Source organism: Muntiacus reevesi, chromosome 2 (genome assembly GCF_963930625.1).
Source record: "Muntiacus reevesi chromosome 2, mMunRee1.1, whole genome shotgun sequence".
Classification (NCBI taxonomy): domain Eukaryota; kingdom Metazoa; phylum Chordata; class Mammalia; order Artiodactyla; family Cervidae; genus Muntiacus; species Muntiacus reevesi.
Window position 1 is genome coordinate 239,039,117 of NC_089250.1, and position 25,643 is coordinate 239,064,759.

The following is a 25,643-nucleotide window of genomic DNA, read 5'->3' on the forward strand; positions in this document are numbered from 1 at the left end:
CAAAATGTGTGTAGACAAGGTCATGCTCACATTCTGAAATTCTTGTGTCCAGCTGGAGAGCTGCAAGGTATGTGGTTACATCACACTGGACCTTGATCTGATCCTGAGGAATCAGCTAAGGGGCCCAGGGCCAGTCTGGTCTTGTGGGGAAAAGCCAGTGCTTTGGAGTGGAGCTACTGGCTATAAAATATTAATACGACAGCCAGGCCCAGGTCTCACACTCCAGAACGCGCAGTGCAGATTGATGGTGATACCCAAGCATCTGGAACACAAGCCGCAGTGGGCAGGATGGGAGCCATTCCGGTCAGAATCCCAGGGGCTAGGGTGCCTGTCGGCCTGTTGAGAATAACAGCAAACAGATGGTGAAGCTGGGAGGAGACACCTACAGGAGACCCAAGGTGACACAGCGAGAAGCTGAGAGAGACACAGTTTCACTTTTCTGTATCTCAGTTCTCAGGTCTCCTGCGGAAAGCAGGGCCCAGCTCTGGTGAGCTGTAGAGTCAGGCCTCACTTGGGTTTGAATGGCGACTCCACTGGGAACCATGGGCCGATGCTTCCCCTCTCAGAAGCAGGTTTTTGTGACTACCCACCAGGACAGAGCTTGACTGGTCTGTGATGTGTTCCTAGCATTGAAGACAGTACCAAAGCAGGTGCTCAGTCAGAATTGTCAAAAAACTGCTAAAAATTCAGGTGTATGTTTACAGATGGATGGGCAGCAGGTTGGATCATTTTCATTTTAATGTCAAGCACCCAAGTGGGAGATGTCATTAAAAATATGTAGAATGGAACTTCCCTGGTGGTCTAGTAGCTAAGACTCCTTGCTCCCAATGCAGGGACCTGGGGTCGAGCCCTGGTCAGAAAACTAGGTCCCACATGCTGCCACAGCTAAAGATGAAAGATCCTGCATGCCACATCTAAGACTCAGCACAACCAAACAAATGCACATTTTAAAAATAATAAAAAAAATATGCAGAGTAATTTGCCTCTATTACTAAATATATGAGAACCTATGGCATACTAGGCACAGGGCTAAGTGCTGGGGGGTTAGCCATGAAGGAGGCAGAAACAGTGTCTTCTCTTCTGTGAGTTGCATGAGTGAGTCTCAGTCAAGGGAGCCCCTTGGGGCATCCCTGGTGGCCCCATGGTAGAGAGTCTGCCTGCTATTGCAGGAGACATGGGCTCAATCCCTGGTCGGGGAAGACCTCACATATGCGGTCTCACATGCTCACAGTAGCATCCGCCTCTTTGTCCAAAGGATGGTGGTCACATGCCGTGTGATCTCCGTGTGTCAGGCGCTGTGCTCAACACTTTACCAGGATTTGTCTCTGTTAAGCCTTTCCTGGTGGCTCAAGCAGTAAAGGATTCGCCTGCAATGCAGGAGACCCAGGTTTGATTCCTGGGTTGAGACGATCCCCTAGAGAAGGAAATGGGAACACACTCCAGTTTTCTTGCCTGGAGAATTCCATGGACAGAGGAGCCTGGAGGGCTATAGTCCATGGGATCACAAAGAATCGGATACGACTGAGTGACTCAGCACCACAGCCCTACAAAGCAGTCAGCCAAGTCTAGAGAGGTTCTCTTAGTAAACGGTGGGGTGGGGTTTGGGTCCAGATGTGTCTGGGTACTTTGCAGGTGAGCAGCCTCCCGAGGACCTCTCCCCCCCGACTCTTAGGCACCAGGATTCGGAAAATCTGGAGTCATAAGAAGGACAGACTCAAGTTCCTGGATGGTCCTGCTATTCTGCTGAATAAAGAGTTGTCTGTCTCTTTTTCCTATAGCGATCATCTTTGCTCAAGATTTTCCGTGTTGTTATATTGCAGAGCAAGCTACACCATGCCATGGAAATGTCCCTCAGTCTGACCAAGGAGTTCTTGCTGAGAAAAGAGTTACTTGAAAAAATTGAAAAAGAAACCCTACAAGCAGAGGAGGTAGGCGAGGGTAAAACACGCTCTTTCTGGTGTTTTTCTCCTTCTGTCAACAAGGACTCTGAGTCAGCCACCTTGGTTTTTGTCTAGAAAAGCCCAGATCAGAAAAATCAAAATAGTTCTGGGCCATCAGAGGAGAAGGCTCCCAGTCCATGGTGTTGGCGTTTTAATTACTGCTGGGTTAGAATCTAGAGTCAGAAATCATCTAGAAACCACAGAGTCCAAATCACCCTCGAGAATTCCTTAAGTGATTCATAAGGTACCAAACTCAAAGTGTAGTGTATTCAACCTGGCAAAAAAATGTATGATGCATATAATAATGTAACCAATATGAGAAAAAGAACACACAGCAAATTATAATGTTCTCTGCAAAGGAGAGGAAGCTTTTTAAACATGGAGCTCTCCCTTGGTATGATGACTGCTCGGATGGTAGACTTGTGACCTCTGTCCCAGTGCGCTCCAGGGCCTGTGGTCACCATGCGAACATCTGAGCTCCCTCCGTCTGCATGGGGGTTGAGTGTCTCAGTATTTTGCTGAGCACCTAGAGTTGAATTCCAGCAACCTAAATGCACCTGGAATCCTCAAAAGGGACTTTGAGGGGAAGATGGGGGACAATGAGCCCTGACTCAGGTCTGGCATCAGGTTTGGTGTTGCCAGTCTTTAGCCTCGAATAAGCCTTTGAAGTAGACAGAACTCAATTTCCTCACCCAGGCAAAAGACGTCACAGCCTTTGTTGTGGTGATCAGACAGGGTGCTTTGTCAACCTCTTAAAACCATCCACCTGTTCAGTTATTATTGTCATTGTCTCAAATGAGTCTGAAGTGTTCCCAACTCTGCCTACAACAGTCCCGAAGCCACGGGATTACTACATGTGACTCAGTTTTGCCATGGTGTCCGCATCGTATTCTTGGTGGAGAGCCCGAATCCTTTACAAAAAAAAAAAAAAAAGCCACTCTCAGTACAGAGGCCTGTAACAAAGTCAAAGCAAAGATCTGTGTGTTCTCTCTATGCAGAATTCCTGTGGTCCTTCTTTATTTGGGTTGATACTTCTTAGATGACAAGTAAAATGTGAGATCAATCTTTAAAAGCCTGGCATTAACTACTTAGTATATTTTCATTTTCTTAACTTTTAAAAAAACAGCTCAATTGGGATATAATTCATTTATCAAATAATGTATCAATTTAAAGTATAGATTCGAGTGGTTTATAGTATACTTCCAGAGTTGTGCAACCATCAGCTTGAGCGTTTTAGAACATTTTCATCACCTCAGAAAGAAACCCTGGATCCACTAGAAGTCCTTAATTTTACCTCACCTCATTCCCACCCGCCAAGGGCTTACTCACTCACTTTAGTCGCTAGTCATGTCTGACTCTTTGTGACTCCATGGACTGCAGCACGCTAGGCCTCCCTGTCCATCACCAACTCCCCGAGTCTATCCAAACTCATGTCCATTGAGTCAGTGGTACCATCCAACCATCTCATCTTCTGTCATCCCCTTCTCCTCCTGCCCTCAATCTTTCCCAGCATCAGGGTCTTTTCAAATGAGTCAGCTCTTCACATCAGCTGGCCAAAGTATTGAATAGAGCTTCAGCTTCAACATCAGTCCTTCCAATGAACACCCAGGACTGATCTTTAGGATGGACTGGTTGGATCTCCTTGCAGTCCAAGAGAATCTCAAGAGTCTTCTCCAACACCACAGATCACAAGCATCAATTCTTTGATGCTCAGCTTTATTTACAGTCCAACTCTCACATCCATACATGACTATTGGAAAAACCATAGCCTTGACTAGACGGACCTCTGTTGGCAAAGTAATGTCTCTGCTTTTTAATATGCTGTCTAGGTTGGTCATAGCTTTCCTTCCAAGGAGTATGCGTCTTTTAATTTCATGGCTGCAGTCACCATCTGCAATGATTTTGGAGCCCCCCAAAATAAAGACAGCCACTGTTTCCCCATCTATTTGCCATGAATTGATGGGACCAGATGCCATGATCTTAGTTTTCTGAATGTTGAGCTTTAAGTCAACTTTTTCACTCTCCTCTTTCACCTTCATCAAGAAGCTTTTTAGTTCCTCTTCACTTTCTGCCATAAGGGTGGTGTCCTCTGCACATCTGAGGTATTGATATTTCCCCCTGGCAATCTTGATTCCAGCTTGTGCTTCATCCAGCCCAACATTTCTCATGATGTACTCTGCATATAAGTTAAATAATCGGGGTAACAATATACAGTCTGACGTACTCCTTTCTTGATTTGGAACTAGTCTGTTGTTCCATGTCCCGTTCTAGCTATTGCTTCCTGACCTGCATATAGATTTCTCAAGAGGTGGGTCAACTGGTTTGGTATTCCCATCTCTTTCAGAATTTTCCACAGTTTATTGTGATCCACACAGTCAAAGGCTCTGGCATAGTCAATAAAGCAGAAATAGGTATTTTTCTGGAACTGTCTTGCTTTTTCGATGACCCAGCGGATGCTGGCAATTTGATCTCTGGTTCCTCTGCCTTTTCTAAAGCCAGCCTGAACATCTGGCAGTTCACGGTTCACGTATCGCTGAGGCCTGGCTTGGAGAATTTTGAGCATTACTTTGGTAGTGTGTGCTTCTGCTGCTGCTGCTAAGTTGCTTCAGTCGTGTCCGACTCTGTGCGACCCCATAGACGGCAGCCCACCAGGCTCCTCCATCCTCGGGATTCTCCAGGCGAGAACACTGGAGTGGGTTGCCATTTCCTTCTCCAGCTAGCGTGTGAGATGAGTGCAATTGTGTGGTAGTTTGAGCATTCTTTGGCATTGCCTTTCTTTGGGATTGGAATGAAAACTGACCTTTTCCAGTCCTGTGGCCACTGCTGAGTTTTTCAGATTTCCTGGCATATTGAGTGCAGTACTTTCACAGCATCATCTTTTAGGATTTGAAATAGCTCAACTGGAATTCCATCACCTCCACTAGCTTTTTTTGTAGTGATGCTTCCTAAGGCCCACTTGACTTCACATTCCAGGATGTCTTGCTCTAGGTGAGTGATCACACCATCGTGATTATCTGGGTTGTGAAGATCTTTTTTGTTCAGTTCTGTGTATTCTTGCCACCTCTTCTTAATATCTTCTGCTTCTGTTAGGTAACCACAGGTGACTACTGATCAGCTTCGAGTCTCTGTGAATTGGCCTTTTCTCATAGGGTCTTCCCAGGCGGCTCTAGTGGTAAACAACCTGCTTGCCAATACAGGAGACGGAAGAGACGTGGATTTGGTCCTTGGGTTGGGAAGGTCCCTTGGTGGAGGGCATGGCAACCCACTCCAGTCTTCTTGCCTGGAGAATCCCATGGACAGAGGAGCCTGGCGGGCTACAGTCCATTATGTCACAATGAGTCGGACACAATTGAAGAGACCTTAGCACGCCGTCTATGGAGTCCCACAGAGTCGGACACGACTGAAGTGACGCAGCAGCAGCAGCACGCCCGCATGCTGCGCTGCAGACATATTCTTTACCCTGAGCCACCAGGGAAGCCCTGTATATATAGTACCTCTATGTTTAACATTTACAGAAGCTGCCAAGCTGTTTTGCAAACCGGCTGCACCATTTTACATTCCCATCAAAAAGGTATGTGTGAAGGTTCCAATTTCTGTACATCTTCACCAACACTTGTTATCTTCAGGTGCTTTCTTCAATGCTTTGCAATAGGTGGGAAGTGGTACTGATTTGAATTGCTTTATGACTAACGACATTGAGCATCTTTTCATATGCTTTCTAGCTACATGTCTGTCTGTCTTGAAAAAATGTCTATTCAAGGCCTTTACCCAGGTTTTTTTTTTTTTTTTTTTTTTAGATTTATTTATTTAATTTGTTTTTGGCTGCACTGGGTCTTTGTTGCTGCATGGGCTTTCTCTGGTTGTGGTGAGCTTGGGTTACTCTTCAAGGATTTCTAATTGCAATGGCTTCTCTTGTTACAGATCACAGGCTCTAGGTGCACGGGCTTCAGTAGCTTCAGCGTGTGGGCTCAGCAGTTGCTGCTTACAGACTCTAGAGCACAGTCTCAGTAGTTGTGGTCCATGAGCTTAGGTGTCCCTTAGCAGATGGAATCTTCCCAGACCAGGGATCAACCCCCTGTCCCCTGCATTATCAGGCAGATTCTTATCCACTGTACCACCAGGGAAGTTCCCTCCTTGAGTTTCTTTATCATCTTCATGATAGCTGCTTTGAAGATTTTGCCAAGCCCTTCTTCTGGATTCTCTGAAAAGCAGTTTATGTTGCCTCTTTTTATCACTGTGTGGATCACACTTCCTTGTTTCTTTCCTATGTCATATTTTTCTTACAAACTGGACATTTTAGATAATATATTTTAGCAATGGTATCTTGGTCTTGTTATTGGTTTTGCTTGTTGTTTAGTGATTTGGCTGCACTATTCAGTGAAGTCTCCCTCTCCTGCTGTTAGTCACCTCTGATGTGGCTCCTCAGAGGGTACAGCCTTGCTCATGGATTCTATCTCCCTGACAACCAGGGCGGTTTCAGCTGAGTTCTCTTTGACTCCTCCATCTTCCAGCTAAACCTCTCGCCCGTCTGCCTCTATTGGTACCACACCTAGCTGTCAATCTCCATTCATTACTAGCTGATGGCGCTACTGCCTTAACACCCTGAGACGTTAATTGCTCCACATTCTTGATTTAATTAAAATCAGGCTTGATCACAGGGGCAAAGCATTGCCTGTCATTGAGGCTTGCTCTAACCCCGTATTTGTTGTTTTGACTCTTTGTAACCCCATGGACTGCAGCATGCCAAGCTTCCCTGTCCTTTACTATCCCCTGGAGTTTGCTCAAACTCATGTTCATTGAGTCAGTGATGCCATCCAACCATCTCATTCTCTGTCACCCCCTTCTCCTCCTGCTCTCAATCTTTCTCAGCGTCAGGGTCTTTTCCAATGAGTCAGCTCTTTGTATCAGGTGGCCAAATTATTGGAGTTTCTGCATCAGTCCTTCCAATGAATATTCAGGGTTGATTCCTCTAGGAATGACAGACTTGATCTCCTTGAGTCCAAGAGACTCTCAGGAAGGCTCTTCTTAATTGTGTCTTTCTCTGGTTAAGTTAAAGATCTAACTGATCTACTTTTTGCTTATTGCTATTACTATGAAACTATCACATTGATCTTAACCGCTCACCCCAAAGATCTCCACTGTCTCCCACAAAGTCCTTAGGCATGATATCCCCACTGTTCCAAGTCAAGTTCATTTCTTAGGCTGCATTCCCGAGCTCTTTATTTCACAGCCTCGCCCCTGCACCATTGCTCTGGAGCTGGGTGTGGGAACAGTGGCCCGCCTTTCCTATGGTTTTACTCTGCTCTTCAAGCGGGGTGCTGGGTGAGATTGCAGTCCCTGCTCTTCTGAACATATCCCTCATAGCTAGTACTTAATGCTTCAGTTCTTACTTCATTATATTTCATCTCAGGTATTCTCTAATCATCATTCTCACAGGAGTGTCCACTGATGGTTCTGAATATATTTTTAGGTCTCCCTACAGTTGTGTGACATGCTGGACAGATAGTAGGTATGCACTGTACACCTCCCGACAAATGTTTACTGCATTCTGAAAACAAGTTAATAGAAAATTAATTTTATTAGGTTGCCTTAAACTGAATTAAAATAGCACGTCTCAAACCAGAAGGAGACAATCAATGACTGGGGATCTTGTTACAAGCAGCTTCTGATTGGATAGATGACCTGAGACTCTGCATTTTCACCCAGTTCCCAGGTGATGCCAGTGTCACAAGATGGTGATTCTTTTGTGAAGCAAGGAATCAAAATAACATACTAGGTTAGGAAGAGTCAACATCATAAGAATGTTAGTTCTATTTAAGTTGATCTGTGAAATAACAGTATTCCAATTAAAATAGCAAAAGTTTTTGAAAGGCTTATTAAATAAACTGACTCAAAAATTTTTTGGAAAAATAAGAAAATTAAAATTCTTAATAAGGAGGAGACTAGCCCTACTAGAAACTGAAACATGTCATGAGGTTATAGTATTTAAAACAGGACCATAAAAAAAAAAAAAAAAGGACCATGAATAGACTAGAAGATCAAAGAAAAACTATAAGCCAGTTGATAGAAGTATCCATTAATATTGATACATTTAGTTTATGATAAAAGTGACATTGTAATAAAAGACAACAGATTATTCAGTTAGTAACAATTAACTTGGAACTTATATGTAATGGTGAAATTAATCCAGTCGTATCATAAATTTAAATGTAAATAATAAAGCCATTAAAGTCCTAAATTTATATAGTGGGAACATTTTTATTATGATCTTGGAATGGGGAAGACGTTTAAAATGTAAAGCCCATAAACCATGAAATCAATAAAGTCAACTATATAAAAATAAAAATTTTTCTGCATGACAAAAACCATCATAAGTAAGGCCAACAGATAAGTACCTGGGAAAATGTTGTATCTAACATCACAAGGAGCTAATTTTCTTATAACATAAATGCATTTTAGAAATTAATAGGAGAAATCTAACAAAAAGTAGGAAAAGTAGGCCAAAGACTTAAACAGTTTACAAAAAAGCTAAAAAATCTCAAACATATGAAAAATGTTCCTCTTCACCCATAAGGGTCAGAAAAAAGTAAAACTATAATGAGGTACCATTTTTCCTCCTTTAAACTAACAAAGATGAAATAGTACGGTTGTGTTGAGAGAATAGGGAAAACAGGCAGTCTCAAACATTGCTGCAGAAGTTTATTGGCTTGATCATTACAATAGAAGGCAAGTTAGCACCATAAATTGTGTACACTCACATGCGTAGGGCAGAATTTCTCAACCTAGACACTACTGACGCTTTGAGTCAGATAATGCTGTGTTGTGGGGTCTGTCTTGTTCCTGGTAGGGTATTCGGTAGCATCCCTGACCTCAGCCTACTTACTAGATGTCAGTAGCACTCCCCTAACTGTGACAAACAAAAATGTCTCCCGGCATTGCCAAATGTCTCCTGCAGGCGAACAGCTTCTGGTTGAGAACCACTGCCTTAGAATAAACAATTTCATTTTCAGTAGCTTATCCTACTGATATATTTGCATTTTTACAAAATGATGCATACCCAGAAGACTTGTAATCACAGCACTGTTTGTTGTAACAAGAGATGGAGAAGTTAAGTGACTGTAGGTAGGGACTTGTTAAATTATGGTACATCCATACAATGGAAAATTATGCAGCTGTTTAAAAAGAGTAAATTCTTTATATGCTGATACAGAAGATTCTTCAAGAGGGGGAGAAAAAAGTTGGATAAATAAGAGTGCATAGAGATCCCCATAAAGCAGCCTGTCGGGAGCGGTATGCTCTGGAGTGGGTACTCCTAGATCTCACTTGTTTAATCAAAGAAGAAAACCTTCCTTTGCTTTTGAAGTGAATGCGTTCTCATTCTATTGGCTCCAACAACCCCAGGCAGGAGGACTCTTGTTGGGGCCCCACTCGAAAAGCTCAGCAAAGGTGTCTAAGGTAAGGAGCTCTCAGAACTGGAGGATCCAGTGCTCTCTCTTCCTGTCTTACAAAACCACCACTAAGGTTTGGGATTTTGGAATGGGTGATGGTGACTTCGCGTCTTCTTGCAGCTTTTCAAGTATGTCGGTGTCAGAGATTATGTTGTACAGAGATTGTACTTCCCAGCTTCCTTACTTGGAGAGAAACAAGTGTGGAAATGGAGCGGCAGAAGTGCCTCTTCTAGAATCTAGAACAGATCTAAGCTGGTGCTTCTGGAGAAAACTCTCAGAGATAGAAGCCGGCAGAGTTGAGACTGTATACCCAGCTGGAGACCATCTTCATGCTAGATGAACTTCTTCACTGCAGAGTGTCTCCCCTGGAATGTTGCTGTTCATGGGGAGCAGACATGAATCTATTTACCAACTACCTGGACATTTACTTGAGAAGTTTCTGAGTCTCAGTTTTAAGATGGAGGAGAAAAGAAAAGGAGAATCTTTAAGGGAGTCTGATCAACAAGCTCTAGTATATCATTGCTGTGCTGTGCTTAGTCTCTCAGTCGTGTCTGACTCTTTGCAAGGCTCCTCTGTCCATGTGATTCTCCAGGCAAGAATACTGGAGTGGGTTGTCATGCCCTCCTCCAGGGGATTTTTTCATCCCAGGGATCGAACCCAGGTCTCCCTCATTGCAGGCGGATTCTTTACCGTCTGAGTCATCAGGAAAACCCAAGGATACTGGAGTGGGTAGCCTATCCCTTCTGCCGGAGAACTTCCCGACACAGGAATCGAACCATAATCTCCTGCATTGGAGGTGGGTTCTTTTACCAGTTGAACTACTGGGGAAGCCCAGTATATTATTGAGGCCAATAAATGCCTCCTTGGTTCCTAGGGCAGGTGAAACCGCGCCATCCACTGGTCGGTTCCCCACACCACGAGATGTCTCCAGGGGGCGCATTTGCTGAGTTTTTTATTTCAAAGTATCCCAGAGGCAGTGATCCCAGATTTAATATGAGGCTCGCCCAGAGATGTCAATTCCTTTTAGGAGAATTTTGTATATTCTAATTTTGTTTTCCCCCAGATTTCTACTTCTTGTACTAAAGCCAAATTAATTCCAAAAAGGGAAGGGGTTCTTTGGCTCTTGCCTTACCCATGCAGCATACATTTTCATTATTCCTTCCTCTTTCTGGTCCTCATCGGCTTGCAGACATGTTTATATTGCTGAAGGTGTATCGAATTGATACAACTTTGTATGATCATTCTTAAAATTTACTGAGTGCTACTGTGTACCCTGCCCTGTGCTAAGAGCTGACAGCCACTTAAGAGTTTCATTGGATTTGCATAACCACTATGTAGGTTATCTGATTAGTCTTGCTTTCTAGATGAGGAAACTGAGGCTCAAAGCAGATATTCACAACCATCTACTTTAACATTGAGAAAGTCTGGAATTTGGTAGCAGGTGTTTGAGAGTGATAAAATTTGTGAAATTTCTGTGCAAATCACTTAATGTTTCTGAGTCTCGGATAGTGATTCCTTCCTACCTCCTGGGATCATTGAGAGCTGAAAGGAGTTGTGTTTATGAAAGGTGCTTGATAAACTGTAGGCTTTATTATAGTTCTAAACAATGATTTATATCCCTTCGTTAATAATCTTCCTGTTATTGTAGTTAAAAAAAGTGAATAGAATTGGCTACTCTTTGGGTCAAAAAAGGTAAATATAGAGATTTCTATCCATGCAAACACATCAAGATTGTCAGGAGAAATATCAACAACCTCAGATATGCAGATGACACCACCCTTATGGCAGAAAGAGAAGAAAAACTAGAGAGCCTCTTGATGAAAGTGAAAGAGGAGAGTGAAAAAGTTGGCTTAAAACTCAACATTCAGAAAACTAAGATCATGGCATCCGGTCCCATCAATTCATGGCAAATAGATGGGGAGACAATGGAAAGAGTGACAGACTTTTTTTTGGGGGGGGGGGCTCCAAAATCACTGCAGATGGTGACTGCAGCCATGAAATTAAGACGCTTGCTCCTTGGAAGAAAAGTTATGACCAACCTAGACAGCATATTAAAAACCAGAGACATTACTTTGCCGATAAAGGTCTGTCTATTCAAGGCTATGGTTTTTCCAGTAGTCATGTATGGATGTGAGAGTTGGACTAAAAAGAAAGCTGAGCACCGAAGAATTGATGCTTTTGAACAGTGGTGTTGGACTGCCAGGAGATCAACCAGTCCATATTAAAGGAGATCAGTCCTGGGTGTTCATTGGAAGGACTGATGTTGAAGCTGAAACTCCAATAATTTGGCCATCTGATGCAAAGAACTGACTCATTGGAAAAGACCCTGATGCTGGGAAAGATTGAATGCGGGAGGAGAAGGGGATGACAGAGGATGAGATGGTTGGATGGCATCACTGACTCAATGGGCATGAGTTTGAGCAAGCTCTGGGAGTTGGTGATGGACGGGGAAGCCTGGTGTACTGCAGTCCATGGGGTCGCAGAGATTCAGGCACGACTGAGCGACTGAACTGAACTGAGAGATTTCTAGAAGGATGCAAGAAACCCAAAAGCAGTATACGCTTCTTGGAAGGGGAACTGTGTGGCTGAAGATGGGGGTAGGATGGGAGCTTGTCACTGTGCACTTTTATACCGTTTGGATTGAATGTGTTGCCTATTCAAAACAATTGTTAAAAGGACAATGCTAATTCAAAATCCACTGAAGAAAAGGAGTAGTTAATTTTACTGTATAATAATTTAAAAAAATAAAATTTTAAAAGACAGACTCCTCAAAAAAACTGAATAACCGTATGATCCAGCAAGTTGTCTTCCAGGTATATACCCCAAATAATTTGGAAGCAGGAACTTGAACAATAGGTATTTGTACACCAAGGTTTGTAGTAGCATTATTTACAATAGCTGAAATATAGAAGCAATTCAAGTGTCCATTGACAGAGGGATGAATAACCAAAATGAGCTGTACATACATGTAACAGAATTTTATTCATCCTTAGAAAGGAAAAAATTTTGACATGCTACTAAATGGATGAACTCTGAAGACATTTACGCTGTGAAATTAGTCATGTAAGAGCAACTATTATATGATTCCACTTATATCTAGAGTAGTTAGATTCATAGAGAATGGAGGAAGGAATCCCCTAGCAGTCCAAGGAACTAAGCTCATTTAAGCCACACAGTGAGACTAAAAAAAATTTTTTTTAATTCATAGAGACATAAAATAGAATGGTAGTTGCAGGGCCTGTTGGGGAAGGGTATGGGAAGTTAAATGTTTAATAGATACCAAGATTCAGTTGGGGAAAATGAAAAATTTCTGCAGACAGATGGTGATGAAGGCTGCAAAACAATTCAAGTATACTGAATGTCACAGAGCTGTACATTTAAAAATGGTTAAAATGGGCAATTTTATGTTATGTATATTTTGCACACACACACACACAAAAAAACCCCTAAGCAATCAAAAGTAAAGCACATTCCTTAATAAAGGAAGGAAAGGAAGAAGGAAAAAAGGAAGGGAGGAAGAAAGACTGTAGACTGCCCTTAATGTTTCTGAACTGGACAAACATGTCAGGATCTGTAAAGAGTCAGAATCTTGTGATTTCACCCACTCCTTTGAAAATGTAAACGTTATTTTTAGAACGACATTGAAAGTAGGGGGAGTTGCCAGGGCCAGTAAGTCCCAGGAGGCTGGAACTGCCATCGGAGCCCCATGGTCTAATTGGTCCCTTCCCCCACCCAGGACCGGGCCAAGGCCCTGGCTCTGAACAGGCAGCTCCGGAAGCAGCTGTCTGAGTTCCGAGCTCCACAGGTGATGATGTATATCCGGGAGAAGATCCGCAACGGGGACCTGGAGAAGACCATCAGGATGTGGGAGAGGAAAGTGGAGATCGCAGAGGTGAGTCCCAAGAGCCCCCAGTGTCTTATGCACTGCCCCCACCCCCATCTTTTGTTTAGGATTTTGTTTTCTGAGCCAAGAATGCAGACGTTTGGATGTGTAATGTCTGTGAGAAATCTCAGTCATTGCTTCAACGCTTATACCAAAATAAAAGATGACTTTTTGAAAAAGTTTTTCCCTTAAAGCTCCTTTTTCTTGTGAGAGACAGGGCCTTTTCAGGTTATCAGGAAGACACTCTGTAGCAATTGTGTGTTTTTAGTTGCTTATTTTCTTACTGAATTCTGGAAGCTTCTGAGTCCCTCTCCCCACCGTGGATAATTAAGTGATTGCTATTTAATACATGGATAAGCCAGGTTTTTAAAAAATGAGATAATAATGGATTTTAATATCACTCAGAGCCTGATTCCATGCATTTACACAGTTGACATGGGTCTTTCCGCTAAGTCCGCAGTCTTTTCATACGGTACAGTGTGCCCGGAAGCCCCCTTGCCCATTGTGAGCTGTGGAGAAGAAAAAGGAAAAGTGCAAATGAAACGCTGCGGTCTAAAAAAAGATAAAAGGGAAGCACTGAGACTGCCACAGGCCAGGCTGCACACACAGGACACTAGAGACATCCTTAGAGCAGCGCAAAAACCCAGTCAGGTCACTTGGGAAGCTTAGCGTTCTGGCATGTAAACCCCAGGTCCATTTTCCAGGGTGCTTCCTTCTGCCTTTCCCGTGGTCACTTGGCAGAAGGATAATAAACTAGGGTCCAAACATGGGCCCATCATATTTGGGGCCAAGAAGTAGCAGAGAATCACAGCAGGAGCCTGCAACTTCTCACTTCACAGAACAGAAACAAGCTCTTTAGGAGAATCTTCCGATGCCCCAAGGTGGCCGGTGGCCACCGCCTGCACGCAGACACTGCGCCCAACACAAGGTCATCAGTGCCATCACAGGGCTGGATGCGGGTGCGATTGGCACAATCCGTTTGTCTCAAATGACCATCTCCCTCCACCCCCTTTCTCCTTTTGTAGATGTCCTTGAAAGGCTACCGCAAAGCTTGGAATAAGATGAAAACCACCAATGAGCAGTTGCAGGCAACTTCCGGCCTTGGGAAATAGCCAGAAGGAAGCTACGGCTGCCAACCAAAAAGTGATCCATTAAAGTCATCAGCTCCTGTCTAAGTCATGGAGTCTGCTCACTGTTCCCTGTGCTGCTGGGGTCCCCAACTCTCCAGCCAGGCTGCCGGTCACCTCCCAGGCCACCTCAGCCCCCTGGGGAAGTGTTTTCACAGCCTGGCCCCGGGAACCCGGGAACACTGAAAGAAACACAGGGCACTCTAATGGTTTGACACTTGTTAGCCCACGTTTAGTTTACAAGCACACACGAAAGCGACCTTCCTGCTCGCGGGAGTGGGGCTAGAGGAGAGGGAGCCGGCCCAAGTCTGAGCCGCGGGCCTATCCACGGCAGCCCAGCTGCGCGACTCTCAAAAAGAGACACCGAAACACAGCATGGTGAATGCCTGGCACTCAGCGTTCTGAGCTTCCTCCTCGGTTTAGACGAAGATCCCATTACCAAAGAAAACGAGCGCAAAGGAAAAATAAGGTTATTTCTTGGGGCTGATGTAACCTGGTCTGGCCTGAAGGGGGCGCAGGCGCCATGAACTCCCCACCGTAGTAGTCATAGTACGTGGGCTGGATGGCCATCTCAGACCCGCCTGGCTCCCTCCGCCCCTTTTCCCGGAAGTCTAGACTCATTTGAGTGCCATTGTCTGGCAGTGAACGCGTGGAATGCACGGTGGACCTTTCTTGTCCTTGGAAGGATAGTCGGGGCCTCGCAAGCTGGCTCAGCCCAGCCTGTTTTCTGTGCGTGACGAGATCATGTGATGAGTAGCCGGGTAAAGGACTGGGGTTCTCCCAGTGATGGAAGGAAGACAGGGGGGAGCTGGTCCTCCTGGTTTTGGACGTGATCCAGTCGCTGTAGTCTTCCACCCTGATGTACAGAAACAGGCCCGGGCATTTCTCCCCTCCTTGGGACAGGATTCCTCTCAGCACCCACAGACTCATTTCCTTCAGCTGGCACATCATTGGGTTTCCCGGGTCCCCCTGTGATAAAGGACAGAAGGCTTCAGGTCTTAGAAAAAAGCTCGTTCTCTCTCTCTTTTAAAAAAATATGTCCTAGTTCTATTTACTCTTTGTTCTAGAAAAGTTTTCCACTATTCTGGCCTGTTCTTGCTGGTTCTCACTAGAAATGAGGTAAATTATAAGATACTGTTTCTAATCTAGGCCACTGTCCCCACAAATTCCAACAAGATGCCTTTTTCTTTTATCATACAAATTATTTGAAGGCTCCTGCAGTTTGCCTGTAGCTTCCTGGTTCCCACTTCATTTTCTTGCCCCTTTCCAGGCCTTTGAATAAACTCTACCTCTCTTTTGGTTTCTCACTTCTCAAATGTTATTTTGTTCCTTTCTGGCCTGGAATGGGCTGGTTTTTCCCTTCTCTTCTCTGTTTTGTTTCGATTTAAGCTGCTCACACCCACCCACAGTCCAGCTAGGGTCCGAGTCAGGCTTCTGGGGGAGCATATGCCACCAGGCTGGACTCACAGATGAATCAGCCTGGCAGCTGGCAGCCAGGCACCCTGCCCCCGCCATCCCCGTCCAAGACTCTAGAGAGCTGTCCTCCGGGCCTCGGGAGCTCTGCCATACAGACTTGATCTCCCTTCAGGTGAGTGGGCAGGCGCCTGACACAGCTGGCTGGCCATGTAACCCTGGCAGGTTACCTAATTCTCTGAGCTAAACTGGGACTAGTTCACCTCCGTGACACCGGCAGAGGTCCTAGCACAGTGCCTGACCTAAAGGATGCACTCAGTAAACAATTAGCTGCTATTACCCTGGTGTCGAGAAAAGGCCATCGTTTTTTCATGAAAAACTGAGAAATGTGGAAGAAGAAATAAGGCAGCAACTAGGAATAATTTATCTTAACTGTCCTCTCCCGCCCCCATCCCCCAGGCCTCTTCTTAAAGGAATACCTGCTCCCCAGCCCTGGCCCGTGGTCCATCTTGGTCCAGGCGGGGGTGGGTTTATCATCGAAGGCTGGGCAATTACACTTCACTCTCACTGTCTGGACTGAGGCATGGGGGAGGGGGTTTACAGTTGAAATAGCAAACAGTCTGAACAGATTCAACCATGAGAATCAGAGAGGCGCAAAAGTGGTCACATCAGTCCCTGCCGGTTGCCAGGCCTCGGTGCCCGAGCCTTCTTGGGTGTCTATACACTTGCAGCCTCTTTCACTGAACCCTCCTTTTTCTGAGGAAGCCATGCCAGAACAGAAATGAACAGGAGAAGACAAGAGCCACTCCGCAAGCTGGGCCAGGGGAGGCGTGCTCGGCAAGGCTGCCGTAATTCCCTGGTTGTCTCACGGCCACACACACATGAGGATAACATTCTGGATTTTGTTCTGTGCCTCTCATCAGATGGAAGGGGATGCTTGAGTGTGGAACTCTTCGTTTTTCAGCTTTTCACACTCTACTGTTTTCAACCCTTGCTGCCAAACAGCAGAAGGTAGAAACTTCATCCCAGAGCTCTGGCCAGTCCTCCTTGGACTGGTGAACAGGCTCTTTCGTCAGCACCCTGTTGTGTCTGCCTGGGGCACAGAGGGTTTCTGGCCAAGCATGGAGTAATCTCCACTGTGTTCACCAGACCCACTCCCAGTTTGTTTTAACTGTGCTTTTTACAGCTTGAGGGAGAAAAGGAATGCAGTTCAAGACAAATAGTTTGACAAATGATTGTGTGGTTGCCATGCCTGGCTCTTGGGTGGTTTTCCAAGCTGTTGTTCCACTCAGATGTAGAATACGCTGCTTTTTCTCTTCTCCATAACCTGTAAGGCTGAGACCTCTGCAGCACAAGCAATGGAGACAAAAAGTACCAGCTGCTCCTCTGGAGCAGTCTCAGCTCATCTCCTGGGGGAGCGACCCTTTCATTGGGCGATCCTCAACCTCAACATTCAGCAAAAGCCCTAACAGTTTGGGAAGAAGGAGGAGTGAATTCAGAGTGATTCTGCTTCTGTTGGGTCTCTGGGGACTCATTAAAACAGACACGTGAAAGTGAAAGTTGCTCAGTCGTGTCCGACTCTTTGAGACCCCATGGACTGTACAGTCCATGGAGTTCTCCAGGCCAGAATAACTGGAGTGGGTAGCCCTTCCCTTCTCCAGCATATCTTCCTGACCCAGGAATTGAAGCAGGGTCTCCTGCATTGCAGGTGGATTCTTTACCAACTTAGCTATCTGGGAAACCCAAAGCATACACTGAACCCAGGTGAATTATTCTACATGTGAGAAGTGTGACTTTGAGGACTCCTGGACACTAGAACACAATTCCTGGGACTCTAGCTAGACAAGGCACTGTTTCTTTTAATGGTCTGAGACAGTTTGTAAGCATAATTCTCTTAAAAAGCAAAGGACTGTCTACAGGTGTGCTGCAGTTAAAAACCCATCTGAATTTTGTGGGTGGTTTAAAGAAGTTATCATTTAGACTGTAAGCAGTTTGTGTGTGCTGTGTGCTAAGTCATTTCAGTTGTGTCTGACTCTTTGCGACCCCATGGACTGTAGCCTGCCAGGTTTCTCTGTCCTTGGAGATTCTCCAGGCAAGAATATTGGAGTGGGTTGCCATGTCCTCCTCTAGGGGATCTTCTCGACCCAGGGATCAAACTGGAGTTTCCTGCATTACAGCGGATTCTTTACTACTGAACCACTGGGGAAGCCTGCAAGGAGTTTACCATATTCCTATGCATCTCAGATTCTCTTAAAACTTTTTATCTTTGAAATGGGATGTGTCTTTTAATCAGTTGATTCCAGAATTTCCATGCACTTTTCTTCCAGCACTTTTTCCTTCTCAATATTACATAAAATGGTGTGCTCTACAACTGATATCATCTGGATCTGATGAAGTGTGGCTCTAGATTGACGTAGTGGCTGATGGCAGGATTTTGCTAAGTAGCTACATCTTCTTCTGTATTTTAGCACATTCTCTAAGAAGGTGCTACAATCCTGCATCAGACAGAGCTCAGTACAATGTCGGTTCAGTCGCTCAGTCAGGTCCAATTCTTTGTGACCCCATGGACTACATTGCAGTACAATGTAGAACACTCGGTAAATGTTAAACCAGCTTTGGAAGAGCAAACTTATTGTTTGTTGAAAGGCAGTCCTTCATGCTTTTGCAGTGAAATGACTTTGAGAAAGTATTGTTCACATCTAAGTATTTTTTCCCTTTCTCTTAAAAAAACTTTCCCTTAGCCCTCTGAAAAAATTTTCCCACTGGGGAATCCTGAAGACTATTTTGAGAAAAGTGGTTGATGGTGTAAAAAATGGCAGGATTTTGCTAAGTAGTGGTTGATGGAGGGAAAATTTGGAAGTCTGGCAGACCTGGGTTCTCGTCTTTAATGTTTATTAACTGTGTGGCCCTGGTAAGCCACACTTTTTCCAGGTATAAATACGAGGGCCATGGACAGGTGTTTATGAATTATGTGCATTTTCCTGAGGCAGTAGGACAGCCCACATCCAGGTAGAGGGCAGGATTTCTTATCGGAAAAAATAAACCCAGTGACTGATGAGCAATAGCATCAGTCTAGGTTCCAAAGAAGCCAATTACAGCGAGCCTGTGCTGTAAGCACACTCAACAGATATCCCCATGTGTGGTTGGGATTCATTCTTTCAGACTTTTAGCTCATGAAAAAGCATGTTACTTAGCCATGCTTAGTTATGTCACACTGACAATGGTGACTGGTTACTCCATTCAGCAGATGGTTATTGAGCTTTTTATTATTATTATTTTATTTTTTATTATGTATTTATTATTATTATTGGATTATTGAACTCATTTGCCAAGTGCTGCTCATCCTAGAGATATCTGTGAATCCCCAATGACAATCCCTGACCACATGCAGCTCACTACCCAGCCAGGGGGAGTCCCCAAGCCCCCCGTGAAGTAACCTCTGCTTACTCTCAGCTTCTATTCCACCGTGTTCTTACCAAGCAGACAGCGTTGGTCTCCATCTCTAGGTGGTTGCCACATCCTGTTTTCTGTACTCTGTCTAAGGGACACGAGTCAATGTCTTTCACGGAGATTTTCCTCAGGATACTCATTGTCATGTGATTTCCTGTCTGGACCATGCAACAGAGAGCCCAAGAATTATTAACAGGAAGACATTCCCCCAAGTCAACTCAACTACAACTCATATATCAGATGGGAGTCAGTAAGAAATGTTTAATAAACCCCCTTTTCCTCATAGAAATCACAACTTGTGTCTGGCTTTTTTACTGAAGACTACCTTTGTGAAAGCCAAGAAGCTGAATGTGAAAGCAGGCAGAGAATGTTTACCCTTTCTTTTCTTTTTCTTGTTTGCTTCCCAAAAATCAGAGAAAATAAGGATGGGTCAGAGAAGAGGACTGAAAGCTCTGGTTCAGGGAATGATGTCCCCCCGCCCCTCAGTAACCTTGCAGTCATTTCAGGCATTCGCTACCCATGTATGTCCAATTTTGGTGTAAGGATAAAAGAAAAAGGACCAAATGTAAAAGTGACCTCAAAGAGGGCAAGCGCTGGGAATCCTGACCGGTTCAGTGGGGGTCCCAGCCCAACTCCAGAACCTCAGGCCACCTGAATTATTGAGCTAAGCCCTGGAGTGGTTCACCCTGGTCACCCCCGCCGCTGGCACACACACAGCCTGCTCTAGGAGAAGGAAGCCATTAACTGCAGATGTGGGGTTCCATCCTGCCACCCAGCAGTTCAGCAGGAGTGGCGGCCTGTTCAGCTTTCGGCCGAGGAAGCAGATGGGCTGGACCAGGCTGTTGAACTGCATCGCCGTGTCTGTCTTCAGGAGGGCTATGTTATTTCTCATCGTTTTATTGTCGAAGTCCTCATGGATGATGATGGTGTTGATAGGATACTCTTCATGAGCGATCAGTTTTGCATCCATCTTAGCTATACCAATTATAGCCACAGCGTCCTTCCTGGAGAGAGAGAACAAGGAGGTCTTGAGAAGCCAAGGCACCAAGGAAGCTTCACACGTCCCTGTTTTCGTGTGTATTGATTTTTCTGCTCCATCCAACTCATCTTCCTGGGGCTACTTTTTACTCACCTTTTTGAACCCTGTCCCCAGGAAATTTTTTTTTTTTTCATTTTATTGAAGTGTAGTTGATTTACAATGTTGTATTAGTTTTTGGTATACAGAAAAGTGATTCAGTTTATATATTCAGTTCATATATATTATATATGAAATACATGAAACATTCATATATTGTATATGAAATATATTTCATACATATGAATATATTCCATATATTATATACAATATATTACAATAGTATATTTTATTTTTCATATTCTTTTCCATTATGATTTATCACAAGATATTGACTATAGTTCCCTATGCTACAGTAAGACTTTGTCGTTTATAGATTTTATAGTACTTTGTTAGGAAATCTTTTCTGAACCCCTACACTTGTGCCATCATCCTTTAAAGATTCTTCTATTTTACAAGCATATAGCCTACCACCTAAAGATAATCTGGTATGTTATGACTGATTATCTTTCTTCTATGCTTATTTATTTGTGGGTCTAAAGTTAAAATGAAAGAAAAACTTTTAAAGCCATAGATTGGAGTAATAATGTAAACCCTGGCAATAATCAAATGGTGTAACAAAAACTGAAAAGAAAGCAGAGATGGGTTGCATACACCAATTTTCTCATCTTTCACGGGAGTCTAAACTGTTATTTATTTACAGCTAATATATGAAATAACAAGAGTGTGCAGACATTAAAGTACATAAGTAACCTATTAACATTGAGTGGTCATGAGGAGAGAAGGAAAGAGTGAAACGATAGGAATTCTGGCATCAGACAAGGGAGAGTCTTGAGAGGATGATCCAGAGAAACAGAAGGCTTGGGTATTTTCCATGAAATTATAACTCGAAGATGAACACATTTGCAAGAAAACAAATTCAAGCTTTCCATATCTGTTAGAAGAGACCTATGAAACAAAGCCATATAATGAAAAGGAAAACTGGAAGCAAGAAAAACAGAAGACATAATCTAAATACAAAAAGCAGGAGTTTTATTCTGAATATCAGAGCAGAAAAGCATGCAACAAGACAAAGAAAGCCTTCTCATGGTGATAAGGAATTTGATCTACAATGAAGAATTCATTGCAACAAGTGACACGATGTTCATGAATTAAATTCCAGGAAATGAAGAAAAAGTCAGGAGTTTGTAATTTACCTTGGTCAGCCCAGGAAAAATCAAGTAGACTCCATGCTTCAATTTTATATATTAAATTATATTCCAAGGACAGAGGTGAACTTTTAAATTTACCTATGAAAATAGTCACACGGACCATGTAGCAGACCCCAAAGACAACATGAACGAATTCGTTAATAGATCACCTTGCCGTCTAACTCAAAATTAAATCATGTTAGAAAACAAAGCAAAGCATCCTATTGCCTGGATATTTTTAAGCATCCTATTGCCTTAAATATTTAAAATATTAAAGACTCCGGTCTTTAATAAAACCCAGAGTCAAAAAGGAAATCAACGAAACCAGCAGATTAGATAGAAAATAGCAGTAATGAAATCGCTACGAAGAAAACAACCTCTCTGGAGGGCTGGTGGGCAATATATATAGCACATATGGTGGTGTTTTTTTTTTTTTTAATCTGGTTTAAAAGAATATCCCTTTACCGTAAACCATTTAGAGAATACAGAGAAGTTCAAAGAAGAAAACAGGAATCATGGGTCCTCTGAGCATCCAGAGATGGGCTCTCTTCAAGTGTTTGTATATTTCCTTCAAGTCTTTTCTCTATGTGCATATATTTGTGGCAGTCTCATGGTTAAGGTCTGAGGTTTAAGTGTTTTAAATTTATCCTATCAATTCCCTTAACAAGACTCCTTGTTAGGAGTCTTATCAGTTCCCTTAACAAAATAAGCAGTAAGGACCTCTAGTGTCAAGAGTCCGTGCCTTTGTGATTGTAGTACATAAAACGGGAGCCAATATCCTTCCTACAGAGGATGGTGAGCGCATCCTTTCACTCCACAGTGGTGCAGCTCTTAGTCCTTACTGCAGAGAAGACAGACTGTGCCGACCTTGACAGCTGGTGATTTTAGGACCCCCAACCTCACGGCAAGCCCTGAGCTGATAAAACAAGCAAACAAAAAAGCCGGGTTGCTCTGACACCAGGAGTCCAACTTCCAGGCTTCCCCAAGCTGAGCAGGAAGCAGAGTCCCCCGGAGCCCACCCTGCCTCCGTGGGCTGTGTCGGCTCCAAAGCGGGGGTACTGGCCTGTTCTGAAAGGTGGATGCGATGCTGAGGATCCAGAAGTCACTGAGGATGGTGCCGAAAGTCAGGTGGGTGTACTGGGAATCCTGCAGCGACACCACCCACGGGAACTCCTTCTCTTCCACCAAACCCTCCTCGGAAGTGACCGCAACGTTGCTTTTCTGGATGCCGCAACCTGGAGGGGGTGTGCAGGCGCCTGACTGCCGGGCAAGCAGCTGGAGGCCTGTGGCCGCCACCACCACCGCCACATCAGACCTCAGGACCCGCTCGCTCTCCTGCCGTTTCCCCCACTTCTTCTGGCTCGCCATAACCATACCACCCTCGTTTATTTTCCTAGGAGGTCTTCTTCCCCATCAAAGACCCTTGGTGATATCTTTGAATCTGAAAATGTTAGGCTAGCGATGATCACTCTTGTCTATTGCACACTTAGCTCTTAGCAGATTTGTCATTTGTTTAGTCGCTAAGTCGGGTCCAACTCTTTGTGACTCCATGGACTGTAGCCCGCCAGGCTCCTCTATCCATGGGATTTTTCCAGGCAAGAATACTAGAATGGGTTGCCATGTCCTTCTCCAAAGGATCTTCCTGACCCACGGATTGAACCCACATCTCCTGCATCAGCAGGCGGATTCTTTACCGCTGGTGGCTTCCAGGTGGCTCAGTGAAAAAGAATTCCCTGCCAATGAAGGAGACCAGGGAAGTCCCACTTAGCTTATACTAAGCTGTTTATCTGAAATCTTTCATATTTTTCAGCAGTTCTTAAAGTGTAGTCTGGGACCTTCGGAAGTCCTCAAGACCCTTTCTGGGGTCTGCCAGGTTAAAACTATTATCTGGACACCGTGTCCCAAGTCCAGTTGGCCCCTTGTGCGTTAGGACTTGGGGAGAGCCACTCACCTCTCTGGGCTTCGGTTTCCTTTTGTGAGAGGTGGGGTAATGCACACCTCTCACAAGAGGAGAGCTGTGTCCCCATGACTGATAATGCTGAGCTCAGTGGATGATGGCATTACCCACCCCCGCTGCTCTGGCAGCCACTGCTTGAGTACCCAGCATGTGTGTCTAAGTTGGCGCCGTGTGTCACGTGCTGGGTAGCCCCGGCTGACAGGGTCAGGTCGTCGGTGACTTCTTTTTCATTCATTCATCTAACTACACACACAGCCCTGCCGAGTTAGGGGCTGGGCTAACGGGACAGATTTCAGGGTCCTGTCCCCACCCCAGGGGAGGCCCCAATGCATGGGGGAGACAGACACGCTGAAGAGTGACAGTGTACAGAGAGACCTGTGACACAAGAGAATGTCCCCAGAGTAAACAGAAGAGGGGACGTGGGTTTTGCCCAGAACATGAAGTCTGGGAGGGCTTCCCCCAGGAGGTGACCTCTGAGGTGAGCACCAATGGCAGAGCATTTCCAAACCGTGATGCTGGAGTTGACTGAATATTCAGTGCAGTCATCAAAGGACCACTCCGTGCCAGGGTACCATGTGATCAGATTCACATCTCTGTGAATTGACACTTGGAGACTTTGCTGGAACAGTGACAGAGCTGGTTGTTAGCAGGATGATGGCTGCAAGGCCGTCAAGTGCTTCAGGGTCACCAGAGATGGGGATTCTGGTTTGTTTGTTTTATCCCACAGGATATTGGCCATCTGTGGTGAACAAGGCACTAACCAACCTTCCTCATGCAGCAAGAATCTATAAGTGTGTGATGACTTTTACCTTTTCAAAGTTCTCGTTGGCTGATTCATTCATTCATGACCTTATAAAATCCTTGAAAGGCCAGGATATAATGAGGAAATCTGTCCCAGAGATGAAATGTTGGCCCCAGGTCACTTGCCTGAGGCTTTTTTAGAGGGGAGGAGAGGCCTTTCCTGTGTTTTGTCTCCTTGGCCTGCAAGGAGGTGGAGGAGGCCAGGAAGGTGGGTTGGTCCCCTTGGTGTGTGTGCGCATGTGTGGGGAGCTCTCTCGTGTCTCCTGTTTAACTCCAGGAAGACAGGAGAGAGCCAGCTGGGTTGGCAGGAGCTGGCACAGAGGCTGCTTTCATCAGGTGCCCCACCGTCTGCCCCGTTCCAGGCTGGAATCTATAACCTGAGGATCGGAGAGGTGACTTCAGCTGCCACTTCTGCCACGGAGGCCAGGCAGCCTCTAAGGCACCTCTCCCTGCCCCTGGGCCCAGCCCTGCACCTGGGGATCAGTTTAGAGATAATGTTAAAAGATTAAGGATAAAGGCCTTCATCCGAAGCTGAAATAGAAACACTTGAAAGGCCTGGTTCCCAATTGCATAAGACACATCTTGCCCTCCGCTTACTCACCCCTGCACTCCAGCTCAGGAAGGATGGAGCCTGGAGGATATGTCCTGGGGAGAGCAGGGGCAGGGACTGGGAGTGGGGAGCCAGGAGCTCATGCCAACCCCCTCTGCCCCCCTCCCCCCGGAGGGGGGGCCCTCTCTGTAGCCTAAGCTTTATTTTCCTAACCAGACTCTCTCCGAGGACTAGTCCTGACACCAGATTGCTCAAGCCCAGTGTCCTACATCCACCCCCGATGTTCCACTTCTTCCCCTGGTTCCCTCCACCAACTCATGCTGCCCGGAGCAAGACGTCGTGAGTCACCCGCCCCCGAGTCCCTCTCTGGACATTAAAAGGACAGTTTCCTTTTCTGGGATGAGTCCCCCTGCCACGTCACACGGTCAGCTGAAGTCGTGACGGGAGAGCAGAGAGGGAAGCGCACTCACTGGCAGACGCGTGGGAGACGCAGAGCAGCAGCAGGAGCGCCCCTCTCATCGCTGCCATCCCCAGAGGCGGCCGCAGCAGACACCATGGGCAGCTGTGAACACAGAAGTGCCGGGCACCTGGCCTTCTCCTCTCCTCCCCGAGGTGGTGACACCCCTCACCCCCACCCCCGTATCGGAGTCCCTGTCCCTTGCCTTTCCACCCACAAAACTTCCGAGACACGGGAGTCAGACCTGTTAGGTCCCTGTTCTTTGGTTCCGAGCAGTAAGGAGGCCAGGACCAGCTGCCCAGCCCTGATGCTCAGCCAGTGGCTCGTAAGTCGGCCCAAGGAGAGGAGGCAG

At 45.2% G+C, this 25,643-nt stretch overlaps 2 protein-coding genes across 3 annotated transcripts in view; one reads left to right on the forward strand and one right to left on the reverse strand.

Annotated features, from left to right (window-relative positions):
* CFAP263 (cilia and flagella associated protein 263) overlaps nt 1-14,830 on the forward strand; it is a 31,136-nt gene extending 16,306 nt beyond the window's left edge. The window contains exons 7-9 of one of the 2 annotated variants that reach the window (XM_065920513.1): nt 1,821-1,928; nt 13,125-13,280; nt 14,297-14,830. In XM_065920513.1, the coding sequence (XP_065776585.1) occupies nt 1,821-1,928; nt 13,125-13,280; nt 14,297-14,383 (351 nt within the window). In that variant the 3' untranslated portion in view covers nt 14,384-14,830. The remainder of the gene's footprint in view (nt 1-1,820; nt 1,929-13,124; nt 13,281-14,296) is intronic. The other variant, XM_065920514.1, reaches the window with a different exon arrangement.
* A 3-nt stretch (nt 14,831-14,833) lies between these two features.
* Nucleotides 14,834-25,390, reverse strand: PRSS54 (serine protease 54). Its single transcript, XM_065920515.1, is given in 6 exon segments — nt 14,834-15,367; nt 19,288-19,419; nt 20,007-20,265; nt 22,590-22,761; nt 25,305-25,353; nt 25,355-25,390. Coding segments are annotated over 6 exon segments (1,182 nt in total).
* Nucleotides 25,391-25,643: the final 253 nt, after the last annotated feature.